Source organism: Hemitrygon akajei, chromosome 11 (genome assembly GCF_048418815.1).
Source record: "Hemitrygon akajei chromosome 11, sHemAka1.3, whole genome shotgun sequence".
In the NCBI taxonomy this organism is placed as follows: domain Eukaryota; kingdom Metazoa; phylum Chordata; class Chondrichthyes; order Myliobatiformes; family Dasyatidae; genus Hemitrygon; species Hemitrygon akajei.
In genome coordinates this window covers 63,432,761-63,456,683 of record NC_133134.1, presented here as the reverse complement: position 1 = coordinate 63,456,683, position 23,923 = coordinate 63,432,761, and the positions used below count along the sequence as shown (strand labels likewise).

The 23,923-nt window shown below is 47.2% G+C and overlaps 1 protein-coding gene across 1 annotated transcript in view; it reads left to right on the top strand.

Annotated features, from left to right (window-relative positions):
* The first annotated feature begins 17,878 nt into the window (after positions 1–17,878).
* Positions 17,879–23,923, top strand: part of LOC140736342 (uncharacterized) — a 32,681-nt gene continuing 26,636 nt past the window's right edge. Inside the window, exon 1 of the mRNA XM_073062337.1 lies at positions 17,879–17,915. Within this exon, the coding sequence (XP_072918438.1) occupies positions 17,879–17,915 (37 nt within the window). The remainder of the gene's footprint in view (positions 17,916–23,923) is intronic.

Here is a 23,923-nt window from a genome sequence, read left to right as displayed (position 1 = left end):
GTGAACTGAGCAGAGAGCGGAGTGAGTTCCGAGTGAGTGAACTGAGCAGAGAGTGGAGTGATTTCCGTGTGAGTGAACTGAGCAGAGAGTGGAGTGAGTTCTGAGTGAGTGAACTGAGCAGAGATCGGAGTGATTTCCGAGTGAGTTCCGAGTGAGTGAACTGAGCAGAGAGTGGAGTGAGTTCTGAGTGAGTGTACCGCGCAGAGAGCAGAGTGAGTTCTGAGTGAGTGAACTGAGCAGAGAGTGGAGTGAGTTCTCAGTGAGTGAACTGGGCAGAGTGGAGTGAGTTTCGAGTGAGTGAACTGAGAAGAGAGTGGAGTGAGTTCTGAGTGAGTGAACTGAGCAGAGAGTGGAGTGAGTTCTGAGTGAGTGAACTGAGCAGAGAGTGGAGTGAGTTCTGAGTGAGTGAACTAAGCAGAGAGTGGAGTGAGTGAACTGAGCTGAGAGTGGAGTGTGTTCTGAGTGAGTGAACTGCGCAGATTGCAGAGTGAGTTCTGAGTGAGTTCCGAATGAGTGAACTGAGCAGAGAGCGGAGTGAGTTTCGTGTGAGTGAACTGAGCAGAGAGTGGAGTGAGTTCTGAGTGATTGAACTGAGCAGAGAGCGCAGTGAGTTTTGAGTGAGTTCCGAGTGAGTGAACTGAGCAGGGAGTGGAGTGACTTTTGAGTGAGTTCTGAGTGAGTGAACTGGGCAGAGAGTGGAGTGAGTTCTGAGTGAGTGAACTGAGATGAGAGTGGAGTGAGTTCCGAGTGAGTGAACTGAGCAGAGAGTGGAGTGAGTTCCGAGTGAGTGAACTGAGCAGAGAGTGGAGTGAGTTCTGAGTGAGTGAACTGAGCAGAGAGTGGAGTGAGTTCTGAGTGAGTGAACTGAGCAGAGAGTGGAGTGAGTTCTGAGTGAGTGAACTGAGCAGAGAGTGGAGTGAGTTCTGAGTGAGTGAACTGCGCAGAGAGTGGAGTGAGTTCTGAGTGAGTTCCGAGTGAGTGAACTGAGCAGAGAGCGGAGTGAGGTCTGAGTGAGTGAACTGAGCAGAGAGTGGAGTGAGTTCTGAGTGAGTGAACTGAGCAGAGAGCAGAGTGAGTTTTGAGTGATTTCTGAGTGAGTGAACTGAGCAGAGAGCCGAGTGAGTTCTGAGTGAGTTCTGAGTGAGTGAACTGAGCAGAGAGTGTAGTGTGTTCTGAGTGAGTGAACTGAGCAGAGAGCAGAGTGAGTTTTGAGTGAGTTCTGAGTGAGTGAACTGAGCAGAGAGCGGAGTGAGTTTTGAGTGAGTTCTGAGTGAGTGAACTGAGCAGAGAGTGGAGTGAGTTCCATGTGAGTTCCGATTGAGTGAACTGAGCAGAGAGCCGAGTGAGTTTTGAGTGAGTTCTGAGTGAGTGAACTGAGCAGAGAGTGTAGTGTGTTCTGAGTGAGTGAACTGAGCAGAGAGCAGAGTGAGTTTTGAGTGATTTCTGAGTGAGTGAACTGAGCAGAGAGCCGAGTGAGTTTTGAGTGCGTTGTGAGTGAGTGAACTGAGCAGAGAGTGTAGTGTGTTCTGAGTGAGTGAACTGAGCAGAGAGCAGAGTGAGTTTTGAGTGAGTTCTGAGTGAGTGAACTGAGCAGAGAGCGGAGTGAGTTTTGAGTGAGTTCTGAGTGAGTGAACTGAGCAGAGAGTTGAGTGAGTTCCATGTGAGTTCCGATTGAGTGAACTGAGCAGAGAGCCGAGTGAGTTTTGAGAGAGTTCTGAGTGAGTGAACTGAGCAGAGAGTGGAGTGAGTTCTGAGTGTGTGAACTGAGCAGAGAGCAGAGTGAGTTTTGAGTGTGTTCTGAGTGAGTGAACTGAGCAGAGAGCCGAGTGAGTTTTGAGTGAGTTCTGAGTGAGTGAACTGAGCAGAGAGTGTAGTGTGTTCTGAGTGAGTGAACTGAGCAGAGAGCAGAGTGAGTTTTGAATGAGTTCTGAGTGAGTGAACTGAGCAGAGAGTGGAGTGAGTTCCATGTGAGTTCCGATTGAGTGAACTGAGCAGAGAGTCGAGTGAGTTCCGAGTGAGTTCTGATTGAGTGAACTGAGCAGAGAGCGGAGTGAGTTCTGAGGGAATGAACTGAGCAGAGAGCGGAGTGTGTTTTGAGTGAGTTCTGAGTGAGTGAACTGAGCAGAGAGCGGAGTGAGTTTGGAGTGAGTTCTGAGTGAGTGAACTGAGCAGAGAGCGGAGTGAGTTCTGAGTGAGTGAACTGAGCGGAGAGCGCAGTGAGTTCTGAGTGAGCTTTGAGTGAGTGAACTGAGCAGAGTGTGGAGTGAGTTCCGTGTGAGTTCCGAGTGAGTGAACTGTGCAGAGAGTGGAGTGAGTTCTGAGTGAGTTTTGAGTGAGTGAACTGAGCAGAGAGTGGAGTTAGTTCTGAGTGAGTGAACTGAGCTGAGAGCTGAGTGAGTTTTGAGTGAGCTTTGAGTGAGTGAACTGAGCAGAGTGTGGAGTGAGCTCCGTGTGAGATCCGAGTGAGTGAACTGTGCAGAGTGTGGAGTGAGTTTTGAGTGAGTGAACTGAGCAGAGTGTGGAGTGAGTTTTGAGTGAGTGAACTGAGCAGAGAGTGGAGTGAGTTTTGAGTGAGCTTTGAGTGATTGAACTGAGCAGAGAGTGGAGTGAGTTTTGAGTGAGTGAACTGAGCAGAGAGTGGAGTGAGTTCCGTGTGAGTTCCGAGTGAGTGAACTGAGCAGGGAGTGGAGTGAGTTTTGAGTGAGTTCTGAGTGAGTGAACTGAGCAGAGAGTGGAGTGAGTTCTGAGTGTGTGAACTGAGCAGAGAGCAGAGTGAGTTTTGAGTGTGTTCTGAGTGAGTGAACTGAGCAGAGAGCCGAGTGAGTTTTGAGTGAGTTCTGAGTGAGTGAATTGAGCAGAGAGCCGAGTGAGTTTTGAGTGAGTTCTGAGTGAGTGAACTGAGCAGAGAGTGTAGTGTGTTCTGAGTGAGTGAACTGAGCAGAGAGCAGAGTGAGTTTTGAGTGAGTTCTGAGTGAGTGAACTGAGCAGAGAGTGGAGTGAGTTCCATGTGAGTTCCGATTGAGTGAACTGAGCAGAGAGCCGAGTGAGTTTCGATTGAGTTCTGAGTGAGTGAACTGAGCAGAGAGCGGAGTGAGTTCTGAGGGAATGAACTGAGCAGAGAGCGGAGTGTGTTTTGAGTGAGTTCTGAGTGAGTGAACTGAGCAGAGAGCGGAGTGAGTTTGGAGTGAGTTCTGAGTGAGTGAACTGAGCAGAGAGCGGAGTGAGTTCTGAGTGAGTGAACTGAGCGGAGAGCGCAGTGAGTTCTGAGTGAGCTTTGAGTGAGTGAACTGAGCAGAGTGTGGAGTGAGTTCCGTGTGAGTTCCGAGTGAGTGAACTGTGCAGAGAGTGGAGTGAGTTCTGAGTGAGTTTTGAGTGAGTGAACTGAGCAGAGAGTGGAGTTAGTTCTGAGTGAGTGAACTGAGCTGAGAGCTGAGTGAGTTTTGAGTGAGCTTTGAGTGAGTGAACTGAGCAGAGTGTGGAGTGAGTTCCGTGTGAGTTCCGAGTGAGTGAACTGTGCAGAGTGTGGAGTGAGTTTTGAGTGAGTGAACTGAGCAGAGTGTGGAGTGAGTTTTGAGTGAGTGAACTGAGCAGAGAGTGGAGTGAGTTTTGAGTGAGCTTTGAGTGATTGAACTGAGCAGAGAGTGGAGTGAGTTTTGAGTGAGTGAACTGAGCAGAGAGTGGAGTGAGTTCCGTGTGAGTTCCGAGTGAGTGAACTGAGCAGGGAGTGGAGTGAGTTTTGAGTGAGTTCTGAGTGAGTGAACTGAGCAGAGAGTGGAGTGAGTTCTGAGTGTGTGAACTGAGCAGAGAGCAGAGTGAGTTTTGAGTGTGTTCTGAGTGAGTGAACTGAGCAGAGAGCCGAGTGAGTTTTGAGTGAGTTCTGAGTGAGTGAATTGAGCAGAGAGCCGAGTGAGTTTTGAGTGAGTTCTGAGTGAGTGAACTGAGCAGAGAGTGTAGTGTGTTCTGAGTGAGTGAACTGAGCAGAGAGCAGAGTGAGTTTTGAGTGAGTTCTGAGTGAGTGAACTGAGCAGAGAGTGGAGTGAGTTCCATGTGAGTTCCGATTGAGTGAACTGAGCAGAGAGCCGAGTGAGTTTCGATTGAGTTCTGAGTGAGTGAACTGAGCAGAGAGCGGAGTGAGTTCTGAGGGAATGAACTGAGCAGAGAGCGGAGTGTGTTTTGAGTGAGTTCTGAGTGAGTGAACTGAGCAGAGAGCGGAGTGAGTTTTTGAGTGAGTTCTGAGTGAGTGAACTGAGCAGAGAGCGGAGTGAGTTCTGAGTGAGTGAACTGAGCGGAGAGCGCAGTGAGTTCTGAGTGAGCTTTGAGTGAGTGAACTGAGCAGAGTGTGGAGTGAGTTCCGTGTGAGTTCCGAGTGAGTGAACTGTGCAGATAGTGGAGTGAGTTCTGAGTGAGTTTTGAGTGAGTGAACTGAGCAGAGAGTGGAGTTAGTTCTGAGTGAGTGAACTGAGCTGAGATCTGAGTGAGTTTTGAGTGAGTTTTGAGTGAGTGAACTGAGCAGAGAGTGGAGTTAGTTCTGAGTGAGTGAACTGAGCTGAGATCTGAGTGAGTTTTGAGTGAGCTTTGAGTGAGTGAACTGTGCAGAGTGTGGAGTGAGTTTTGAGTGAGTGAACTGAGCAGAGTGTGGAGTGAGTTTTGAGTGAGTGAACTGAGCAGAGAGTGGAGTGAGTTTTGAGTGAGCTTTGAGTGATTGAACTGAGCAGAGAGTGGAGTGAGTTTTGAGTGAGCTTTGAGTGATTGAACTGAGCAGAGAGTGGAGTGAGTTTTGAGTGAGTGAACTGAGCAGAGAGCGGAGTGAGTTCCGAGTGAGTGAACTGAGCAGAGAGTGGAGTGATTTCCGTGTGAGTGAACTGAGCAGAGAGTGGAGTGAGTTCTGAGTGAGTGAACTGAGCAGAGATCGGAGTGATTTCCGAGTGAGTTCCGAGTGAGTGAACTGAGCAGAGAGTGGAGTGAGTTCTGAGTGAGTGCACCGCGCAGAGAGCAGAGTGAGTTCTGAGTGAGTGAACTGAGCAGAGAGTGGAGTGAGTTCTCAGTGAGTGAACTGGGCAGAGTGGAGTGAGTTTCGAGTGAGTGAACTGAGAAGAGAGTGGAGTGAGTTCTGAGTGAGTGAACTGAGCAGAGAGTGGAGTGAGTTCTGAGTGAGTGAACTGAGCAGAGAGTGGAGTGAGTTCTGAGTGAGTGAACTAAGCAGAGAGTGGAGTGAGTGAACTGAGCTGAGAGTGGAGTGTGTTCTGAGTGAGTGAACTGCGCAGATTGCAGAGTGAGTTCTGAGTGAGTTCCGAATGAGTGAACTGAGCAGAGAGCGGAGTGAGTTTCGTGTGAGTGAACTGAGCAGAGAGTGGAGTGAGTTCTGAGTGATTGAACTGAGCAGAGAGCGCAGTGAGTTTTGAGTGAGTTCCGAGTGAGTGAACTGAGCAGGGAGTGGAGTGACTTTTGAGTGAGTTCTGAGTGAGTGAACTGGGCAGAGAGTGGAGTGAGTTCTGAGTGAGTGAACTGAGATGAGAGTGGAGTGAGTTCCGAGTGAGTGAACTGAGCAGAGAGTGGAGTGAGTTCCGAGTGAGTGAACTGAGCAGAGAGTGGAGTGAGTTCTGAGTGAGTGAACTGAGCAGAGAGTGGAGTGAGTTCTGAGTGAGTGAACTGAGCAGAGAGTGGAGTGAGTTCTGAGTGAGTGAACTGAGCAGAGAGTGGAGTGAGTTCTGAGTGAGTGAACTGCGCAGAGAGTGGAGTGAGTTCTGAGTGAGTTCCGAGTGAGTGAACTGAGCAGAGAGCGGAGTGAGGTCTGAGTGAGTGAACTGAGCAGAGAGTGGAGTGAGTTCTGAGTGAGTGAACTGAGCAGAGAGCAGAGTGAGTTTTGAGTGATTTCTGAGTGAGTGAACTGAGCAGAGAGCCGAGTGAGTTCTGAGTGAGTTCTGAGTGAGTGAACTGAGCAGAGAGTGTAGTGTGTTCTGAGTGAGTGAACTGAGCAGAGAGCAGAGTGAGTTTTGAGTGAGTTCTGAGTGAGTGAACTGAGCAGAGAGCGGAGTGAGTTTTGAGTGAGTTCTGAGTGAGTGAACTGAGCAGAGAGTGGAGTGAGTTCCATGTGAGTTCCGATTGAGTGAACTGAGCAGAGAGCCGAGTGAGTTTTGAGTGAGTTCTGAGTGAGTGAACTGAGCAGAGAGTGTAGTGTGTTCTGAGTGAGTGAACTGAGCAGAGAGCAGAGTGAGTTTTGAGTGATTTCTGAGTGAGTGAACTGAGCAGAGAGCCGAGTGAGTTTTGAGTGCGTTGTGAGTGAGTGAACTGAGCAGAGAGTGTAGTGTGTTCTGAGTGAGTGAACTGAGCAGAGAGCAGAGTGAGTTTTGAGTGAGTTCTGAGTGAGTGAACTGAGCAGAGAGCGGAGTGAGTTTTGAGTGAGTTCTGAGTGAGTGAACTGAGCAGAGAGTTGAGTGAGTTCCATGTGAGTTCCGATTGAGTGAACTGAGCAGAGAGCCGAGTGAGTTTTGAGAGAGTTCTGAGTGAGTGAACTGAGCAGAGAGTGGAGTGAGTTCTGAGTGTGTGAACTGAGCAGAGAGCAGAGTGAGTTTTGAGTGTGTTCTGAGTGAGTGAACTGAGCAGAGAGCCGAGTGAGTTTTGAGTGAGTTCTGAGTGAGTGAACTGAGCAGAGAGTGTAGTGTGTTCTGAGTGAGTGAACTGAGCAGAGAGCAGAGTGAGTTTTGAATGAGTTCTGAGTGAGTGAACTGAGCAGAGAGTGGAGTGAGTTCCATGTGAGTTCCGATTGAGTGAACTGAGCAGAGAGTCGAGTGAGTTCCGAGTGAGTTCTGATTGAGTGAACTGAGCAGAGAGCGGAGTGAGTTCTGAGGGAATGAACTGAGCAGAGAGCGGAGTGTGTTTTGAGTGAGTTCTGAGTGAGTGAACTGAGCAGAGAGCGGAGTGAGTTTGGAGTGAGTTCTGAGTGAGTGAACTGAGCAGAGAGCGGAGTGAGTTCTGAGTGAGTGAACTGAGCGGAGAGCGCAGTGAGTTCTGAGTGAGCTTTGAGTGAGTGAACTGAGCAGAGTGTGGAGTGAGTTCCGTGTGAGTTCCGAGTGAGTGAACTGTGCAGAGAGTGGAGTGAGTTCTGAGTGAGTTTTGAGTGAGTGAACTGAGCAGAGAGTGGAGTTAGTTCTGAGTGAGTGAACTGAGCTGAGAGCTGAGTGAGTTTTGAGTGAGCTTTGAGTGAGTGAACTGAGCAGAGTGTGGAGTGAGCTCCGTGTGAGATCCGAGTGAGTGAACTGTGCAGAGTGTGGAGTGAGTTTTGAGTGAGTGAACTGAGCAGAGTGTGGAGTGAGTTTTGAGTGAGTGAACTGAGCAGAGAGTGGAGTGAGTTTTGAGTGAGCTTTGAGTGATTGAACTGAGCAGAGAGTGGAGTGAGTTTTGAGTGAGTGAACTGAGCAGAGAGTGGAGTGAGTTCCGTGTGAGTTCCGAGTGAGTGAACTGAGCAGGGAGTGGAGTGAGTTTTGAGTGAGTTCTGAGTGAGTGAACTGAGCAGAGAGTGGAGTGAGTTCTGAGTGTGTGAACTGAGCAGAGAGCAGAGTGAGTTTTGAGTGTGTTCTGAGTGAGTGAACTGAGCAGAGAGCCGAGTGAGTTTTGAGTGAGTTCTGAGTGAGTGAATTGAGCAGAGAGCCGAGTGAGTTTTGAGTGAGTTCTGAGTGAGTGAACTGAGCAGAGAGTGTAGTGTGTTCTGAGTGAGTGAACTGAGCAGAGAGCAGAGTGAGTTTTGAGTGAGTTCTGAGTGAGTGAACTGAGCAGAGAGTGGAGTGAGTTCCATGTGAGTTCCGATTGAGTGAACTGAGCAGAGAGCCGAGTGAGTTTCGATTGAGTTCTGAGTGAGTGAACTGAGCAGAGAGCGGAGTGAGTTCTGAGGGAATGAACTGAGCAGAGAGCGGAGTGTGTTTTGAGTGAGTTCTGAGTGAGTGAACTGAGCAGAGAGCGGAGTGAGTTTGGAGTGAGTTCTGAGTGAGTGAACTGAGCAGAGAGCGGAGTGAGTTCTGAGTGAGTGAACTGAGCGGAGAGCGCAGTGAGTTCTGAGTGAGCTTTGAGTGAGTGAACTGAGCAGAGTGTGGAGTGAGTTCCGTGTGAGTTCCGAGTGAGTGAACTGTGCAGAGAGTGGAGTGAGTTCTGAGTGAGTTTTGAGTGAGTGAACTGAGCAGAGAGTGGAGTTAGTTCTGAGTGAGTGAACTGAGCTGAGAGCTGAGTGAGTTTTGAGTGAGCTTTGAGTGAGTGAACTGAGCAGAGTGTGGAGTGAGTTCCGTGTGAGTTCCGAGTGAGTGAACTGTGCAGAGTGTGGAGTGAGTTTTGAGTGAGTGAACTGAGCAGAGTGTGGAGTGAGTTTTGAGTGAGTGAACTGAGCAGAGAGTGGAGTGAGTTTTGAGTGAGCTTTGAGTGATTGAACTGAGCAGAGAGTGGAGTGAGTTTTGAGTGAGTGAACTGAGCAGAGAGTGGAGTGAGTTCCGTGTGAGTTCCGAGTGAGTGAACTGAGCAGGGAGTGGAGTGAGTTTTGAGTGAGTTCTGAGTGAGTGAACTGAGCAGAGAGTGGAGTGAGTTCTGAGTGTGTGAACTGAGCAGAGAGCAGAGTGAGTTTTGAGTGTGTTCTGAGTGAGTGAACTGAGCAGAGAGCCGAGTGAGTTTTGAGTGAGTTCTGAGTGAGTGAATTGAGCAGAGAGCCGAGTGAGTTTTGAGTGAGTTCTGAGTGAGTGAACTGAGCAGAGAGTGTAGTGTGTTCTGAGTGAGTGAACTGAGCAGAGAGCAGAGTGAGTTTTGAGTGAGTTCTGAGTGAGTGAACTGAGCAGAGAGTGGAGTGAGTTCCATGTGAGTTCCGATTGAGTGAACTGAGCAGAGAGCCGAGTGAGTTTCGATTGAGTTCTGAGTGAGTGAACTGAGCAGAGAGCGGAGTGAGTTCTGAGGGAATGAACTGAGCAGAGAGCGGAGTGTGTTTTGAGTGAGTTCTGAGTGAGTGAACTGAGCAGAGAGCGGAGTGAGTTTTTGAGTGAGTTCTGAGTGAGTGAACTGAGCAGAGAGCGGAGTGAGTTCTGAGTGAGTGAACTGAGCGGAGAGCGCAGTGAGTTCTGAGTGAGCTTTGAGTGAGTGAACTGAGCAGAGTGTGGAGTGAGTTCCGTGTGAGTTCCGAGTGAGTGAACTGTGCAGATAGTGGAGTGAGTTCTGAGTGAGTTTTGAGTGAGTGAACTGAGCAGAGAGTGGAGTTAGTTCTGAGTGAGTGAACTGAGCTGAGATCTGAGTGAGTTTTGAGTGAGTTTTGAGTGAGTGAACTGAGCAGAGAGTGGAGTTAGTTCTGAGTGAGTGAACTGAGCTGAGATCTGAGTGAGTTTTGAGTGAGCTTTGAGTGAGTGAACTGTGCAGAGTGTGGAGTGAGTTTTGAGTGAGTGAACTGAGCAGAGTGTGGAGTGAGTTTTGAGTGAGTGAACTGAGCAGAGAGTGGAGTGAGTTTTGAGTGAGCTTTGAGTGATTGAACTGAGCAGAGAGTGGAGTGAGTTTTGAGTGAGCTTTGAGTGATTGAACTGAGCAGAGAGTGGAGTGAGTTTTGAGTGAGTGAACTGAGCAGAGAGTGGAGTGAGTTCCGTGTGAGTTCCGAGTGAGTGAACTGAGCAGGGAGTGGAGTGAGTTTTGAGTGAGTTCTGAGTGAGTGAACTGAGCAGAGAGTGGAGTGAGTTCTGAGTGTGTGAACTGAGCAGAGAGCAGAGTGAGTTTTGAGTGTGTTCTGAGTGAGTGAATTGAGCAGAGAGCCGAGTGAGTTTTGAGTGAGTTCTGAGTGAGTGAACTGAGCATAGAGTGTAGTGTGTTCTGAGTGAGTGAACTGAGCAGAGAGCAGAGTGAGTTTTGAGTGAGTTCTGAGTGAGTGAACTGAGCAGAGAGTGGAGTGAGTTCCATGTGAGTTCCGATTGAGTGAACTGAGCAGAGAGCCGAGTGAGTTTCGATTGAGTTCTGAGTGAGTGAACTGAGCAGAGAGCGGAGTGAGTTCTGAGGGAATGAACTGAGCAGAGAGCGGAGTGTGTTTTGAGTGAGTTCTGAGTGAGTTCCGAATGAGTGAACTGAGCAGAGAGCGGAGTGAGTTTCGTGTGAGTGAACTGAGCAGAGAGTGGAGTGAGTTCTGAGTGATTGAACTGAGCAGAGAGCGCAGTGAGTCTTGAGTGAGTTCCGAGTGAGTGAACTGAGCAGGGAGTGGAGTGACTTTTGAGTGAGTTCTGAGTGAGTGAACTGGGCAGAGAGTGGAGTGAGTTCTGAGTGAGTGAACTGAGATGAGAGTGGAGTGAGTTCCGAGTGAGTGAACTGAGCAGAGAGTGGAGTGAGTTCCGAGTGAGTGAACTGAGCAGAGAGTGGAGTGAGTTCTGAGTGAGTGAACTGAGCAGAGAGTGGAGTGAGTTCTGAGTGAGTGAACTGAGCAGAGAGTGGAGTGAGTTCTGAGTGAGTGAACTGAGCAGAGAGTGGAGTGAGTTCTGAGTGAGTGAACTGCGCAGAGAGTGGAGTGAGTTCTGAGTGAGTTCCGAGTGAGTGAACTGAGCAGAGAGCGGAGTGAGTTCTGAGTGAGTGAACTGAGCAGAGAGTGGAGTGAGTTCTGAGTGAGTGAACTGAGCAGAGAGCAGAGTGAGTTTTGAGTGATTTCTGAGTGAGTGAACTGAGCAGAGAGCCGAGTGAGTTCTGAGTGAGTTCTGAGTGAGTGAACTGAGCAGAGAGTGTAGTGTGTTCTGAGTGAGTGAACTGAGCAGAGAGCAGAGTGAGTTTTGAGTGAGTTCTGAGTGAGTGAACTGAGCAGAGAGCGGAGTGAGTTTTGAGTGAGTTCTGAGTGAGTGAACTGAGCAGAGAGTGGAGTGAGTTCCATGTGAGTTCCGATTGAGTGAACTGAGCAGAGAGCCGAGTGAGTTTTGAGTGAGTTCTGAGTGAGTGAACTGAGCAGAGAGTGTAGTGTGTTCTGAGTGAGTGAACTGAGCAGAGAGCAGAGTGAATTTTGAGTGATTTCTGAGTGAGTGAACTGAGCAGAGAGCCGAGTGAGTTTTGAGTGCGTTGTGAGTGAGTGAACTGAGCAGAGAGTGTAGTGTGTTCTGAGTGAGTGAACTGAGCAGAGAGCAGAGTGAGTTTTGAGTGAGTTCTGAGTGAGTGAACTGAGCAGAGAGCGGAGTGAGTTTTGAGTGAGTTCTGAGTGAGTGAACTGAGCAGAGAGTTGAGTGAGTTCCATGTGAGTTCCGATTGAGTGAACTGAGCAGAGAGCCGAGTGAGTTTTGAGAGAGTTCTGAGTGAGTGAACTGAGCAGAGAGTGGAGTGAGTTCTGAGTGTGTGAACTGAGCAGAGAGCAGAGTGAGTTTTGAGTGTGTTCTGAGTGAGTGAACTGAGCAGAGAGCCGAGTGAGTTTTGAGTGAGTTCTGAGTGAGTGAACTGAGCAGAGAGTGTAGTGTGTTCTGAGTGAGTGAACTGAGCAGAGAGCAGAGTGAGTTTTGAATGAGTTCTGAGTGAGTGAACTGAGCAGAGAGTGGAGTGAGTTCCATGTGAGTTCCGATTGAGTGAACTGAGCAGAGAGTCGAGTGAGTTTTGAGTGAGCTTTGAGTGATTGAACTGAGCAGAGAGTGGAGTGAGTTTTGAGTGAGTGAACTGAGCAGAGTGTGGAGTGAGTTTTGAGTGAGTGAACTGAGCAGAGAGTGGAGTGAGTTTTGAGTGAGCTTTGAGTGATTGAACTGAGCAGAGAGTGGAGTGAGTTTTGAGTGAGTGAACTGAGCAGAGAGTGGAGTGAGTTCCGTGTGAGTTCCGAGTGAGTGAACTGAGCAGGGAGTGGAGTGAGTTTTGAGTGAGTTCTGAGTGAGTGAACTGAGCAGAGAGTGGAGTGAGTTCTGAGTGTGTGAACTGAGCAGAGAGCAGAGTGAGTTTTGAGTGTGTTCTGAGTGAGTGAACTGAGCAGAGAGCCGAGTGAGTTTTGAGTGAGTTCTGAGTGAGTGAATTGAGCAGAGAGCCGAGTGAGTTTTGAGTGAGTTCTGAGTGAGTGAACTGAGCAGAGAGTGTAGTGTGTTCTGAGTGAGTGAACTGAGCAGAGAGCAGAGTGAGTTTTGAGTGAGTTCTGAGTGAGTGAACTGAGCAGAGAGTGGAGTGAGTTCCATGTGAGTTCCGATTGAGTGAACTGAGCAGAGAGCCGAGTGAGTTTCGTTTGAGTTCTGAGTGAGTGAACTGAGCAGAGAGCGGAGTGAGTTCTGAGGGAATGAACTGAGCAGAGAGCGGAGTGTGTTTTGAGTGAGTTCTGAGTGAGTGAACTGAGCAGAGAGCGGAGTGAGTTTGGAGTGAGTTCTGAGTGAGTGAACTGAGCAGAGAGCGGAGTGAGTTCTGAGTGAGTGAACTGAGCGGAGAGCGCAGTGAGTTCTGAGTGAGCTTTGAGTGAGTGAACTGAGCAGAGTGTGGAGTGAGTTCCGTGTGAGTTCCGAGTGAGTGAACTGTGCAGAGAGTGGAGTGAGTTCTGAGTGAGTTTTGAGTGAGTGAACTGAGCAGAGAGTGGAGTTAGTTCTGAGTGAGTGAACTGAGCTGAGAGCTGAGTGAGTTTTGAGTGAGCTTTGAGTGAGTGAACTGAGCAGAGTGTGGAGTGAGTTCCGTGTGAGTTCCGAGTGAGTGAACTGTGCAGAGTGTGGAGTGAGTTTTGAGTGAGTGAACTGAGCAGAGTGTGGAGTGAGTTTTGAGTGAGTGAACTGAGCAGAGAGTGGAGTGAGTTTTGAGTGAGCTTTGAGTGATTGAACTGAGCAGAGAGTGGAGTGAGTTTTGAGTGAGTGAACTGAGCAGAGAGTGGAGTGAGTTCCGTGTGAGTTCCGAGTGAGTGAACTGAGCAGGGAGTGGAGTGAGTTTTGAGTGAGTTCTGAGTGAGTGAACTGAGCAGAGAGTGGAGTGAGTTCTGAGTGTGTGAACTGAGCAGAGAGCAGAGTGAGTTTTGAGTGTGTTCTGAGTGAGTGAACTGAGCAGAGAGCCGAGTGAGTTTTGAGTGAGTTCTGAGTGAGTGAATTGAGCAGAGAGCCGAGTGAGTTTTGAGTGAGTTCTGAGTGAGTGAACTGAGCAGAGAGTGTAGTGTGTTCTGAGTGAGTGAACTGAGCAGAGAGCAGAGTGAGTTTTGAGTGAGTTCTGAGTGAGTGAACTGAGCAGAGAGTGGAGTGAGTTCCATGTGAGTTCCGATTGAGTGAACTGAGCAGAGAGCCGAGTGAGTTTCGATTGAGTTCTGAGTGAGTGAACTGAGCAGAGAGCGGAGTGAGTTCTGAGGGAATGAACTGAGCAGAGAGCGGAGTGTGTTTTGAGTGAGTTCTGAGTGAGTGAACTGAGCAGAGAGCGGAGTGAGTTTTTGAGTGAGTTCTGAGTGAGTGAACTGAGCAGAGAGCGGAGTGAGTTCTGAGTGAGTGAACTGAGCGGAGAGCGCAGTGAGTTCTGAGTGAGCTTTGAGTGAGTGAACTGAGCAGAGTGTGGAGTGAGTTCCGTGTGAGTTCCGAGTGAGTGAACTGTGCAGATAGTGGAGTGAGTTCTGAGTGAGTTTTGAGTGAGTGAACTGAGCAGAGAGTGGAGTTAGTTCTGAGTGAGTGAACTGAGCTGAGATCTGAGTGAGTTTTGAGTGAGCTTTGAGTGAGTGAACTGAGCAGAGTGTGGAGTGAGTTCCGTGTGAGTTCCGAGTGAGTGAACTGTGCAGAGAGTGGAGTGAGTTTTGAGTGAGTGAACTGAGCAGAGAGTGGAGTGAGTTTTGAGTGAGCTTTGAGTGATTGAACTGAGCAGAGAGTGGAGTGAGTTTTGAGTGAGCTTTGAGTGATTGAACTGAGCAGAGAGTGGAGTGAGTTTTGAGTGAGTGAACTGAGCAGAGAGTGGAGTGAGTTCCGTGTGAGTTCCGAGTGAGTGAACTGAGCAGGGAGTGGAGTGAGTTTTGAGTGAGTTCTGAGTGAGTGAACTGAGCAGAGAGTGGAGTGAGTTCTGAGTGTGTGAACTGAGCAGAGAGCAGAGTGAGTTTTGAGTGTGTTCTGAGTGAGTGAATTGAGCAGAGAGCCGAGTGAGTTTTGAGTGAGTTCTGAGTGAGTGAACTGAGCAGAGAGTGTAGTGTGTTCTGAGTGAGTGAACTGAGCAGAGAGCAGAGTGAGTTTTGAGTGAGTTCTGAGTGAGTGAACTGAGCAGAGAGTGGAGTGAGTTCCATGTGAGTTCCGATTGAGTGAACTGAGCAGAGAGCCGAGTGAGTTTCGATTGAGTTCTGAGTGAGTGAACTGAGCAGAGAGCGGAGTGAGTTCTGAGGGAATGAACTGAGCAGAGAGCGGAGTGTGTTTTGAGTGAGTTCTGAGTGAGTGAACTGAGCAGAGAGCGGAGTGAGTTTGGAGTGAGTTCTGAGTGAGTGAACTGAGCAGAGAGCGGAGTGAGTTCTGAGTGAGTGAACTGAGCGGAGAGCGCAGTGAGTTCTGAGTGAGCTTTGAGTGAGTGAACTGAGCAGAGTGTGGAGTGAGTTCCGTGTGAGTTCCGAGTGAGTGAACTGTGCAGATAGTGGAGTGAGTTCTGAGTGAGTTTTGAGTGAGTGAACTGAGCAGAGAGTGGAGTTAGTTCTGAGTGAGTGAACTGAGCTGAGAGCTGAGTGAGTTTTGAGTGAGCTTTGAGTGAGTGAACTGAGCAGAGTGTGGAGTGAGTTCCGTGTGAGTTCCGAGTGAGTGAACTGTGCAGAGTGTGGAGTGAGTTTTGAGTGAGTGAACTGAGCAGAGTGTGGAGTGAGTTTTGAGTGAGTGAACTGAGCAGAGAGTGGAGTGAGTTTTGAGTGAGCTTTGAGTGATTGAACTGAGCAGAGAGTGGAGTGAGTTTTGAGTGAGTGAACTGAGCAGAGAGTGGAGTGAGTTCCGTGTGAGTTCCGAGTGAGTGAACTGAGCAGAGAGTGGGGTGAACGTACTGCAGATAAACAGACATGTCTTTACCCAGAGGGTGGTAGTTGCCAGGACCTGGCTGCCAATGGTTGAGGTGGATGCAGATTGATTAGTGGCTTTTAAGAGGCCACTAGATGCTGCTGGGTTTAGTGGGTATGTGATCTGAGGAAACATTGGACAAACTTGAGTTGTTCTCCCTAGACCATTGGAGTCTGAGGGCAGACCTGATAGAGATCCATGAAAAGCTGTGACAGGATAGAGAATCAGAATCTTTTCTGCAGGCCGGAAATATTTCTTGGTTGAGGGGAGGTGGAAGGTTAAAGATCAGAATCAGGTTTCATATTACTGGCATATGTCATAAAATTTGTTGTTTTGTGGCAGAAGTACATTGCAGTACAGAATAAAAACTGTAAAATTACAATATGTATTCATAAAAAATCCAATTAAATACATATTGCAAAAAGAGATTGCAAAATACTGAGGTATTCAGATATCTGATGGCAGCAGGAAAGAACCTATTCCTGAACCACTGAGTGTGTGTCTTTAGGCCTCTGTTCCTTCTCCTTGATGGTATCAATGAGACGAGGACATGTCCCGATTGATGGATGTCCTTAATGATCAATGCCACCTTTTTGAGGCATCACCTTTTGAAGATGTCCTCGATGCTGTGGAGGCTAGTGCCCATGATAGAGCTGGCAGAGTTTACAACTTTCTGTAGCCTTTTCTGATCCTATGTAGTGGGCCTTCCTTACCAGAGGGTGATACGGCCTGTTAGAATAACCCTCCACAGTACACCTGTCGAAATTTGCAAGTGTCTTTGGTGATAAACCAGTTCTCCACAAGCTCCCAATGAAATATAGCCGCTGTCACACCTTCTTTGTAATTGCATTGATATGTTGGGCCCAGGATAGACCCTCAGAAATGTTGACACACAAGAACTTGAAACTACTGATCCTTTCCTCTTCTGATTCATCAATGAGAACTGGTGTCTATTCCCTTGATTTCTCCTTCCTGGAGTCCACTATCAATTCCTTGGTCTTACTGACATTGACTGCAAGGTTGTTTCTGTGATCTATCCCACTCCTGTACACCTTCTCATCACCATCAAAAATTCTGCCAACAATAGCTGTGTCATTGGCATATTTATAGATGGCATTTGAGCTGTGCCCAGCCACACAATCACGAGGTGGGCCAGTGTTGATTGTCATTGACGAGGAGATGTTGTTTCTGATCTGCACTGACTGTGTTCTCCCAGTGAGGAAGTCAAGGAACTGTTTGCAGAGGGAGGTACAGATGCCCAGGTTTTGGAACTTGTTGGTTAGAACTGAGGGTATGATTGTGTTGAACACTGAGCTGTAATCAATAAAGAGCAGCCTGATGCAAGAATTACTATTGTCCAGGTGATCCAAAGCTGAGTGGAGAGCCAGTGAGATTGCATCTGGTTTGGACCTACTGTGGTGATAGGTAAATTGTAGCTGATCCACGTCCTTACTTAGGCAGGAGTTGTTTCTATCCATGACCAAGCTCTCCAAGCACTTCAAAACAGAGGATGTGAGAGCCACTGGGTGATAGTCATTGAGGCAGCTCACCCTGCTCTTCTTGGGCACTGGTATGATTGTCAGTCTTTTAAAGCGGGTGGGAACTTCCAACTGCAGTAGTGAGAAACTGAAGATGTCCTTGAACACTCCTGCCGGTTGGTTGGCACATCTTTTCAGTGCCCTAACAGGTACATACATCATTGGGGCCTGATGCCTTGTGAGGCTTCACCTTCTTGAAAGATGTTCTGACGTCGACCTCCATGACAGAGGTCACAGGTCACCAAATGCTGCAGGGATCCTCATAGCTGTAGTTTTATTTTCCCTTTCAAAGCGTAAATAAAAGGCTTTGAGCTCATTGGGGAGTGAAGCATCATAGCCATTCACAATGTTTGGTTTTGCTTTGTAGGAAGTAATGGCCTGCAAATCCTACCAGAACTGACATACATCGACTTTGTCTCTAACCTCAATTGGAACAGTTTTCTCGCCCTTAAAATAGACTTCCTTAGGTCCTATCTGGACTTCTTGTATCGTTCCGGATCACCAGTCTCGAATGCCACAGATCAAGCCCTCAGCAGGCTGCAAATCTCCTCACTCATCCATGGCTTTTGGTTTGGGTATGTCCAGTATGTTCTTGAAGGCATGGATTCATCTACACAGGTCTTGATATTGGTGAAGTCAGTGACAACTGCGGTGTATTCATTCTGACTAGAAGCTGACTAGCCAATAATATAAAGCAGGATACCAAAAGTTTTTTTTCAGTTATATATAAAGTAAAAGGGAGGTGAGAGTTGATATTGGACCACTGGAAAATGATGCTGGTGAGGTAGTAATGGCAGATGAAGACATGGCAGATGAACTTAATGGGTACTTTAGATCTGTCTTCACTGTGGAAGACACTAGCAGTGTGCCCGAGGTCCATGATTGTCGGGGAGCAGGAGTGAGTGCCATTGCTATTACAAAGGAAAATGTGCTAGGCAAATTCTAAGGTCTTAAGGTGGATAAGTCATCTGGACCAGATGGACTACATCCCGGAGTCCTGAGAGAGGTTGCTGAAGAGATAACAGATGCATTGGTCATGATATTTCAAGAATCGCTTGATTCTGGCATGGTCCTGGAAGACTGGAAGATTACAAATATCACTCCACTCTTTAAGAAGGCAAAAGAAAGGAAATTATAGGCTAATTAGCCTAACCACAGAGGTTGGGAAAGTGTTGGTCTATTATTAAGGATGAGGTTTTGAGGTACTTGGAGACTAATGATAAAATAAGTCAAAGTCAGCATGGTTTCTGTGAAGGGAAATCTTGCCTGACAAATCTGTTGGAGTTCTTTGAGGACGTAATAAACAGGATGGACAAAGGAGAGGTAGTGGATGTCATTTACTTGGATTTTCAGAAGGCATTTGATAAGGTGCCACACGAGGCTGCTTAACAAGATAAAATCCTATGGCGACACAGGAAAGATGCCGGCATGGATAGCAGACTGGCTGACGAGCAGGAGGCAGCAAGTGGGAATAAAGGGGACCTTTTCTGGTTGGCTGCCGGTGACTAGTGGTGTTCATCGGGGGTTAGCTTTTCACATTGTTTGTCAATGATTCAGATAATGGAATTGATGACTTTGTGGCAAAGTTTGCCTATGATATGAAGACAGGTGGAGGGGTAGGTAGTGCTGAGGAAGCAATGCGATTGCAGCAGGACTTAGACAAATTGGAAGAATGGGCAAAAAGGTGTCAGCAGTTTTGGGCCTCATATCTCAGGACGTGTTGTCATTGGAGAGAGTCCAGAGGAGCCTCACGAGGATGATTGCAAGAATGAAGGGGTTAACAATGAGGAGTGTTTGGTAGCTTTGCGTGGCTGTGGAGAAGATGTTTCCTATGATGGGGGTATCCAGAACAAGAGGGCACAGCCTCAAAATTGAGGGGTGACCCTCTTGATCAGAGGTAAGGAGGAATTTTTTTAGCCAGAGGGTAGTAAATGTGTGGAATGCTATGGCACAGACTGTGGTGGAGGCCAAGTCTGTGTGCATATTTAAGGCAGAAGTTGATCGCTTCCTGATCGGTTGGGGCATCAAAAGATATGACAAGAAACAGGTGCATGGGGTTGAGTGGGATCCGGGATCAGCCATGATGGAATGGCATTGCAGACTCGATGGGCTGAATGGCCTCATTCTGCCTCTGTGCCTTATGGGCTTATAATGGGTAGGGCAAGCTTTTTTTTTGCAAAGATGGGTGGGTGTCTGAAATGTGTTTCCAGGGGTAGTAGTGGAAGAAGGCATTTTAGGTGGAGTTTAAGAGGCTTTGAGAAGGACACATGAAGATGAAGGGATTGGAGGGATATGGATGATACACGGGTGGAGAATATTTAGTATAAATTGTCATCAAGGTAGGCACAATATCGTGGGCTGAAAGGTCTGTTCAGAGCTGCTCTGTTCTATGTTCAGTGTAGAACGAGGGAATGGAGGTACAGTATAGGGATCATGTATCGGCAGAAGAGACTTAGCTGAATTTGGTACAGACATTGTGAGCTGAAGGGTCGTACGGTTCTACATTCTACCAGTGTAGAGAACAGCAGGGGACAGGAAAGAGGGAACAGGAAGCGGGTGAACCAAGTGAACAAATAGCAGAAAGGGAATGGAGTGAGACAACAGAGAATACAGTGCGGAGAAAGAGAGTCAATAGGTGGGGTGAAATTGATGGAGGGTGGAGTGGTAGGAGTCAGGTGAACGCAAAATTACGTGAAGATAGAGTTGAAAGGACAGAAAGTAAGGATGCGGCCATTAGGAGAGAGCTCGGTGAACAGACATGGGTAAACAGAGAGAAGAACAAAGAAAGAGGGTACTGAACGATGAAGGGGGTGAACGGAGAGGGCGTGGAAATGGAGTGAGTGGAGTGAGTGGTTGGGATTTTAGAATGAGCAAAACCAGGAGTGGGCAGAACAGGGTGTGAGCTGAGAGGGGACTGGGCAGAAAGAGGATACAGATTGTGGATTGAACGGAGAACGGAGTGAACCCAAAGTATGCGAATGAAGCTATGTGTGAATACCGAGGGCAATAAACAGTGAATGGAGTGAGAGGGAAAAGAGTGGAGAATGGAGAAATTAGTTTATTGTCTGCAGACACCAGTTCTTCTCGAGCAGGGGTTCCCAACCCTTTTTGTGCCGTGAACCCTCACCATTATCCGAGGAGTCTGTGGACTCCTGTCCTAGACCTTTAAGGACTTCTGTTATCCAGGATTATGATAGGTGTGCGAATGAAAAACGGCGAATCATTTACTGTGAGCTCTTTCCCTTAATGACTACTGATATCGTTTTGTACCATTTCAAATCAATTTCCATAATGTTTCAGGTCAACAGCATTTTATTAGAACTTTATACCCCTGCCTGATGTTTTCTTTTCCTTTGGCTTCAATGGAAAATAAAATTGGGCCAGTAATAAATGGGCTTTCCATTTGCTGTTGTGTGTTGTGCATTACCAGACAAAGAAAAACTTACAGTGTCTGGTTTAAGCAGTGTAGACTCTTCTCCGTCTGTTTTATTTTCTTTTATGCTCATTTTTCATTTTTTGCACCTTATCTGTTATGTATCCTATCTCTGTACTTTACACTTTAATAATAGTTTTCTTTTAAGTATGGTTTATATTTTGTTTCCAGTGCTTTTCACCTTCGATCAGTTTAATTTCTGCTGGAGAGTGTAAATGTTTTTATTTGTTGTGATAAAGTCAGAATTTTCTGCAAGTTTCAGTTCAGTATGTTAAGCAGCATCTGTGGAGAGAGAGGCAGAATTAACATTAGGATCTGACCCAAAACGTTAACTCTTTCTTTCTCTACAGATGCTACCTGACCTGCTGAGTGTTTCAAGCATTTTCTGCTTTTTTTGTTAGATTTCTGTTATACGCATATTTTTACTTTAGATTTATTTCTGAAAGTGAGTTCATATCAGTTTGAAGTTTCATGCGTTGCCTGCCTCATGTTTACATCTCTTGGTCCATTTGGTCTAATGCATTTTATTGGATGTTTCATTCTTCACAAACCTGTAATATATTTCTTTCAGTATATATCTCTTCTATCTTTTCACTTTAATCTTATTTACCGTTCTCTCTGTTTATTTCTTGCAGCCGATTGACTATATTTTACTTCCTTTTTTATTCACTCATTTCTCCACTTCATCAGCTCCATATTATTTTGATCACTATATTGTAACTAATTCATACAATACCTGAATCTGATATTTTATCACAGTTTATATTTCCTTTTTTTAACACTTTAGTCTTAAAATATATGGCTTGATGACTGTTATATGAATTATATTTTGCATTTTGATCATTGTGTTTGAATGTTTTATCTTTTGTATTAAAGAATATAGAATATAGAACATTACAACACAGTCCCTTCAGCCCATGATGTTGTACCAAACTTTTAACCTATTCTAAGATTAATCTAACCTTTCTTTCATCTAAGTGCCAGTCTAAGAATATCTTGAAGTCCCTAATCTATCTGCCTCTACCACCATGCCCAACAGTGTGTTCTTTGCACCCACCACTCTCTATGTAAAAACTCTACCCCTGACTTCCTTCCAATCACCTTGAAACACCTTAACCCCCTTGTATTAGCCATTTCTACTCCTGGGAAAACATCTCTGGATGCCCACTTTACCTTTGCCTCCATCAAGGCATCTTTCATTCAACTTTTCTCCAAGGGGAAAAGCCCTAGGTCATTCAACCTACACTCACAAGACATGCTCTTTAATCCAGGCAGCCTCCTGGTAAATCTCCTCTGCATCTACATCCTACTATAATGAGGCAACCAGAAATGAACCACAGTTTGATAGATCTGCAACTTTACTTCCTGGCTCTTGAACTCAATCCCCCCAACTAATGAAGGCCAACACACTATATGCCTTCTTAAGCACCCTCTCACCTTTGTGGGACAACCTTGAGGAATCTATGGACATGGATCCCAAGATCTATCTGTTCCTCCATACTGTTAGAACCCTATCATTAACCTTTTAAAATATGCCACATCACACGTCTCCAGCGTGAACTCCATCTGTAAATTTTCAACCCAGTTCTGCATCCTATCAATGTTCCGTTGTATCCTACGCCAACCAGAGGTTCCCGTGGTCACTGATCTCCAGGCAGAATAATCTCCATCTACTACACATTCTGCCTTATATGGGCAAGCCAATGCCGAATCCATATAGTTAAGTTTCCCTGTATGACATTCTCTTGATTTTCTTATGAGTTCTCATGGCGAACCTTATCAAAAGCCTTACCAAAGTCCATACACACCACATCCACTGCTCTAGCTTCATCAATTTGTTTTGTTGCTTCTTCAAAGTATTCAATCAGGCTCCCGAGGCAAGACCTGCTTCTCACAAAGCCATGCTGGCTAACCCTCATCACACTATGCTTCTCTAAATGCTTGTAAATTCTTTCCAATAGCTTTCCCACCAATGAAGTAAGACTCACTGTCTATAATTCCCAAGGTTATCAGTATTACCTTCCTGAACAAAGGAATAATATTTGGAATTACTCCTGTGGCCAGTGAGGACGCGAAGATTAATACCAAAGGTGCAGCAATCTCACATAGCAACCTGGAGTACATGCCATTCGGCCCCAGGGCTATCCTAATGCTTCTCGAGCACATCCTCCTTTCTGGTGGGACTGGGACAAACAGTCCATGAGCAGGGTGGGTGGGATCTTTCATGATAATCCTAGCTTTTTTCTGTACCTATGCCCTTGGTGGTGCCTAGATTGGTATTGGTGATGTGCCGGGCAGTTCTGGCAGCCTGTTGTGGAGCCTTCCTATCTGCTGCATGTGGTTATGGTTCTACACAGCGATGCAGGATGTTTAGATGCTCTGTGTATATGTAGAAAGATATAAGTATTGCTTTGCATAGTCCAGCTCTCTTCTGCTTCCTCAGAAAGTAGAGGCATTTGTGACATTTTTTGATTGTGTAGGATATAGAACATAGAACATAAAACATGGAAATTTACAGCAAATACAGGCCCTTCGGCCCATAATGGTGTGCCAGCCATGTAACCTACTCACAAAGCTGCCTAGAATTTTCCATCTTCTGGGACCACGAGAGGTTGTGCGCGATGTGCACTCCCAGGAGTTTGAAACTGTTCACAGTTTCCACTGCTGTGCCGCTGATGTAAAGAGGGGTGGGAGTGGAGCGGGTTCTCCTGAATTTGATATCCATCTCCTTTGTCTTGTTGACTTTGAGGAAGAGCTGATCAGCCTGGCGCCAGGCCTCGAAATCTTCCATCTCACCTCCTTTGGCCTTCTCATCATTGTTGGTGATGACCCCACCACTGTCGTGTCATCAGCAAACTCGGCAATACGATTACACAGCCTCTTGGCTGTTTGGCCGTGCGTGAGTCATGTGTGAGCAGGGTGTGCAGCAATGGGCTCAGCAAACAGCCCGGGGGGAGGGGGGGCAGGCAGCCATGCTGAGGATCATGGGGAGGGAGGAGCTGTTGCTAGGAAGTCCAACACCCAGCTGTGCAGTGGAGAGGAGTTTGTTCACCAAGCTTTGTTTGTCCAATAGTGTTGAATGCTGAACTGAAATCCAGAATCAGCATTCCGACCGAAGAGTGCTTGTTTTCTCGGTGTGTCAGATCCAGGTGTATGATAAATACTATAGCATCTCTTGTAGAGTGGTTCTGTTGGTAAGCAAGTTGATGAGCGTCCATTGCTGCAGGAAAGGAGTTTTTGATGTGTGTCATTACCAGCTGCTGAAAGCACTTCCTGATGATTGGCATCAGTGCCACTGGGCAGCAGTCGGCAGGTTCTGAAGGTGTCGGGTTCCTTGGTACAGGAATGGTGGTGGCTGATTTAAAACAGGTGGGGACAGCAGTCTGGATGAGTGAAGTGTTGAAGATGTCAGTGAGCTGGTTTGCACTCTCAGTGAATGCTCGGCCTGGGAAGTTGTCTGGCCTGGCAGCCTTACTGGGGTTCAATCTCTGCAGAGTCATTCTACAGAGGGGGCAGCTTTCATGGCCAGCGTTGTGTTGCATGCCTCAAAGTGTGCGTAAAGGATGTTTGGAGTGTCAGGGAGGGAGGCGTCGCTGATGCAGTTAACACTGTTTCTCCTTGCATAGTCAGTCGTGCCCTTGATCCCCAGCCACATACGCCTGGGGTCAAGTGTTCCTGAACTTTTTGTGCATAGGGAATCTTTGCCCTCGAAAGGCCTAAGATGAGGCTTTGACTGGGTGCTCTGAGAGCTGTTCTGTCTCCAAACTTGAAGGCAGTGTCCCAGGCTTTTAGTAAGGAGCACACCTCTGTGTGCAGCCAGGGCTTCAGTTGGGCTGTTCTTGAGGTATTGACATAGTCCACACTCTTACCAGTGTAGCTGATGACAGATAGGGCGTATTCCTCAAGGTCTATGTCTTTTCCATTTGTGGCGGCCTCCTTGTACATCTACCGGTTAGTCCATTCAAACAGTCCAGAAACACAGACGTGGCCTCATTAGGCCATAAGCGATGGCCCTCTTGACTGGCTTCTCCATTTTCAGC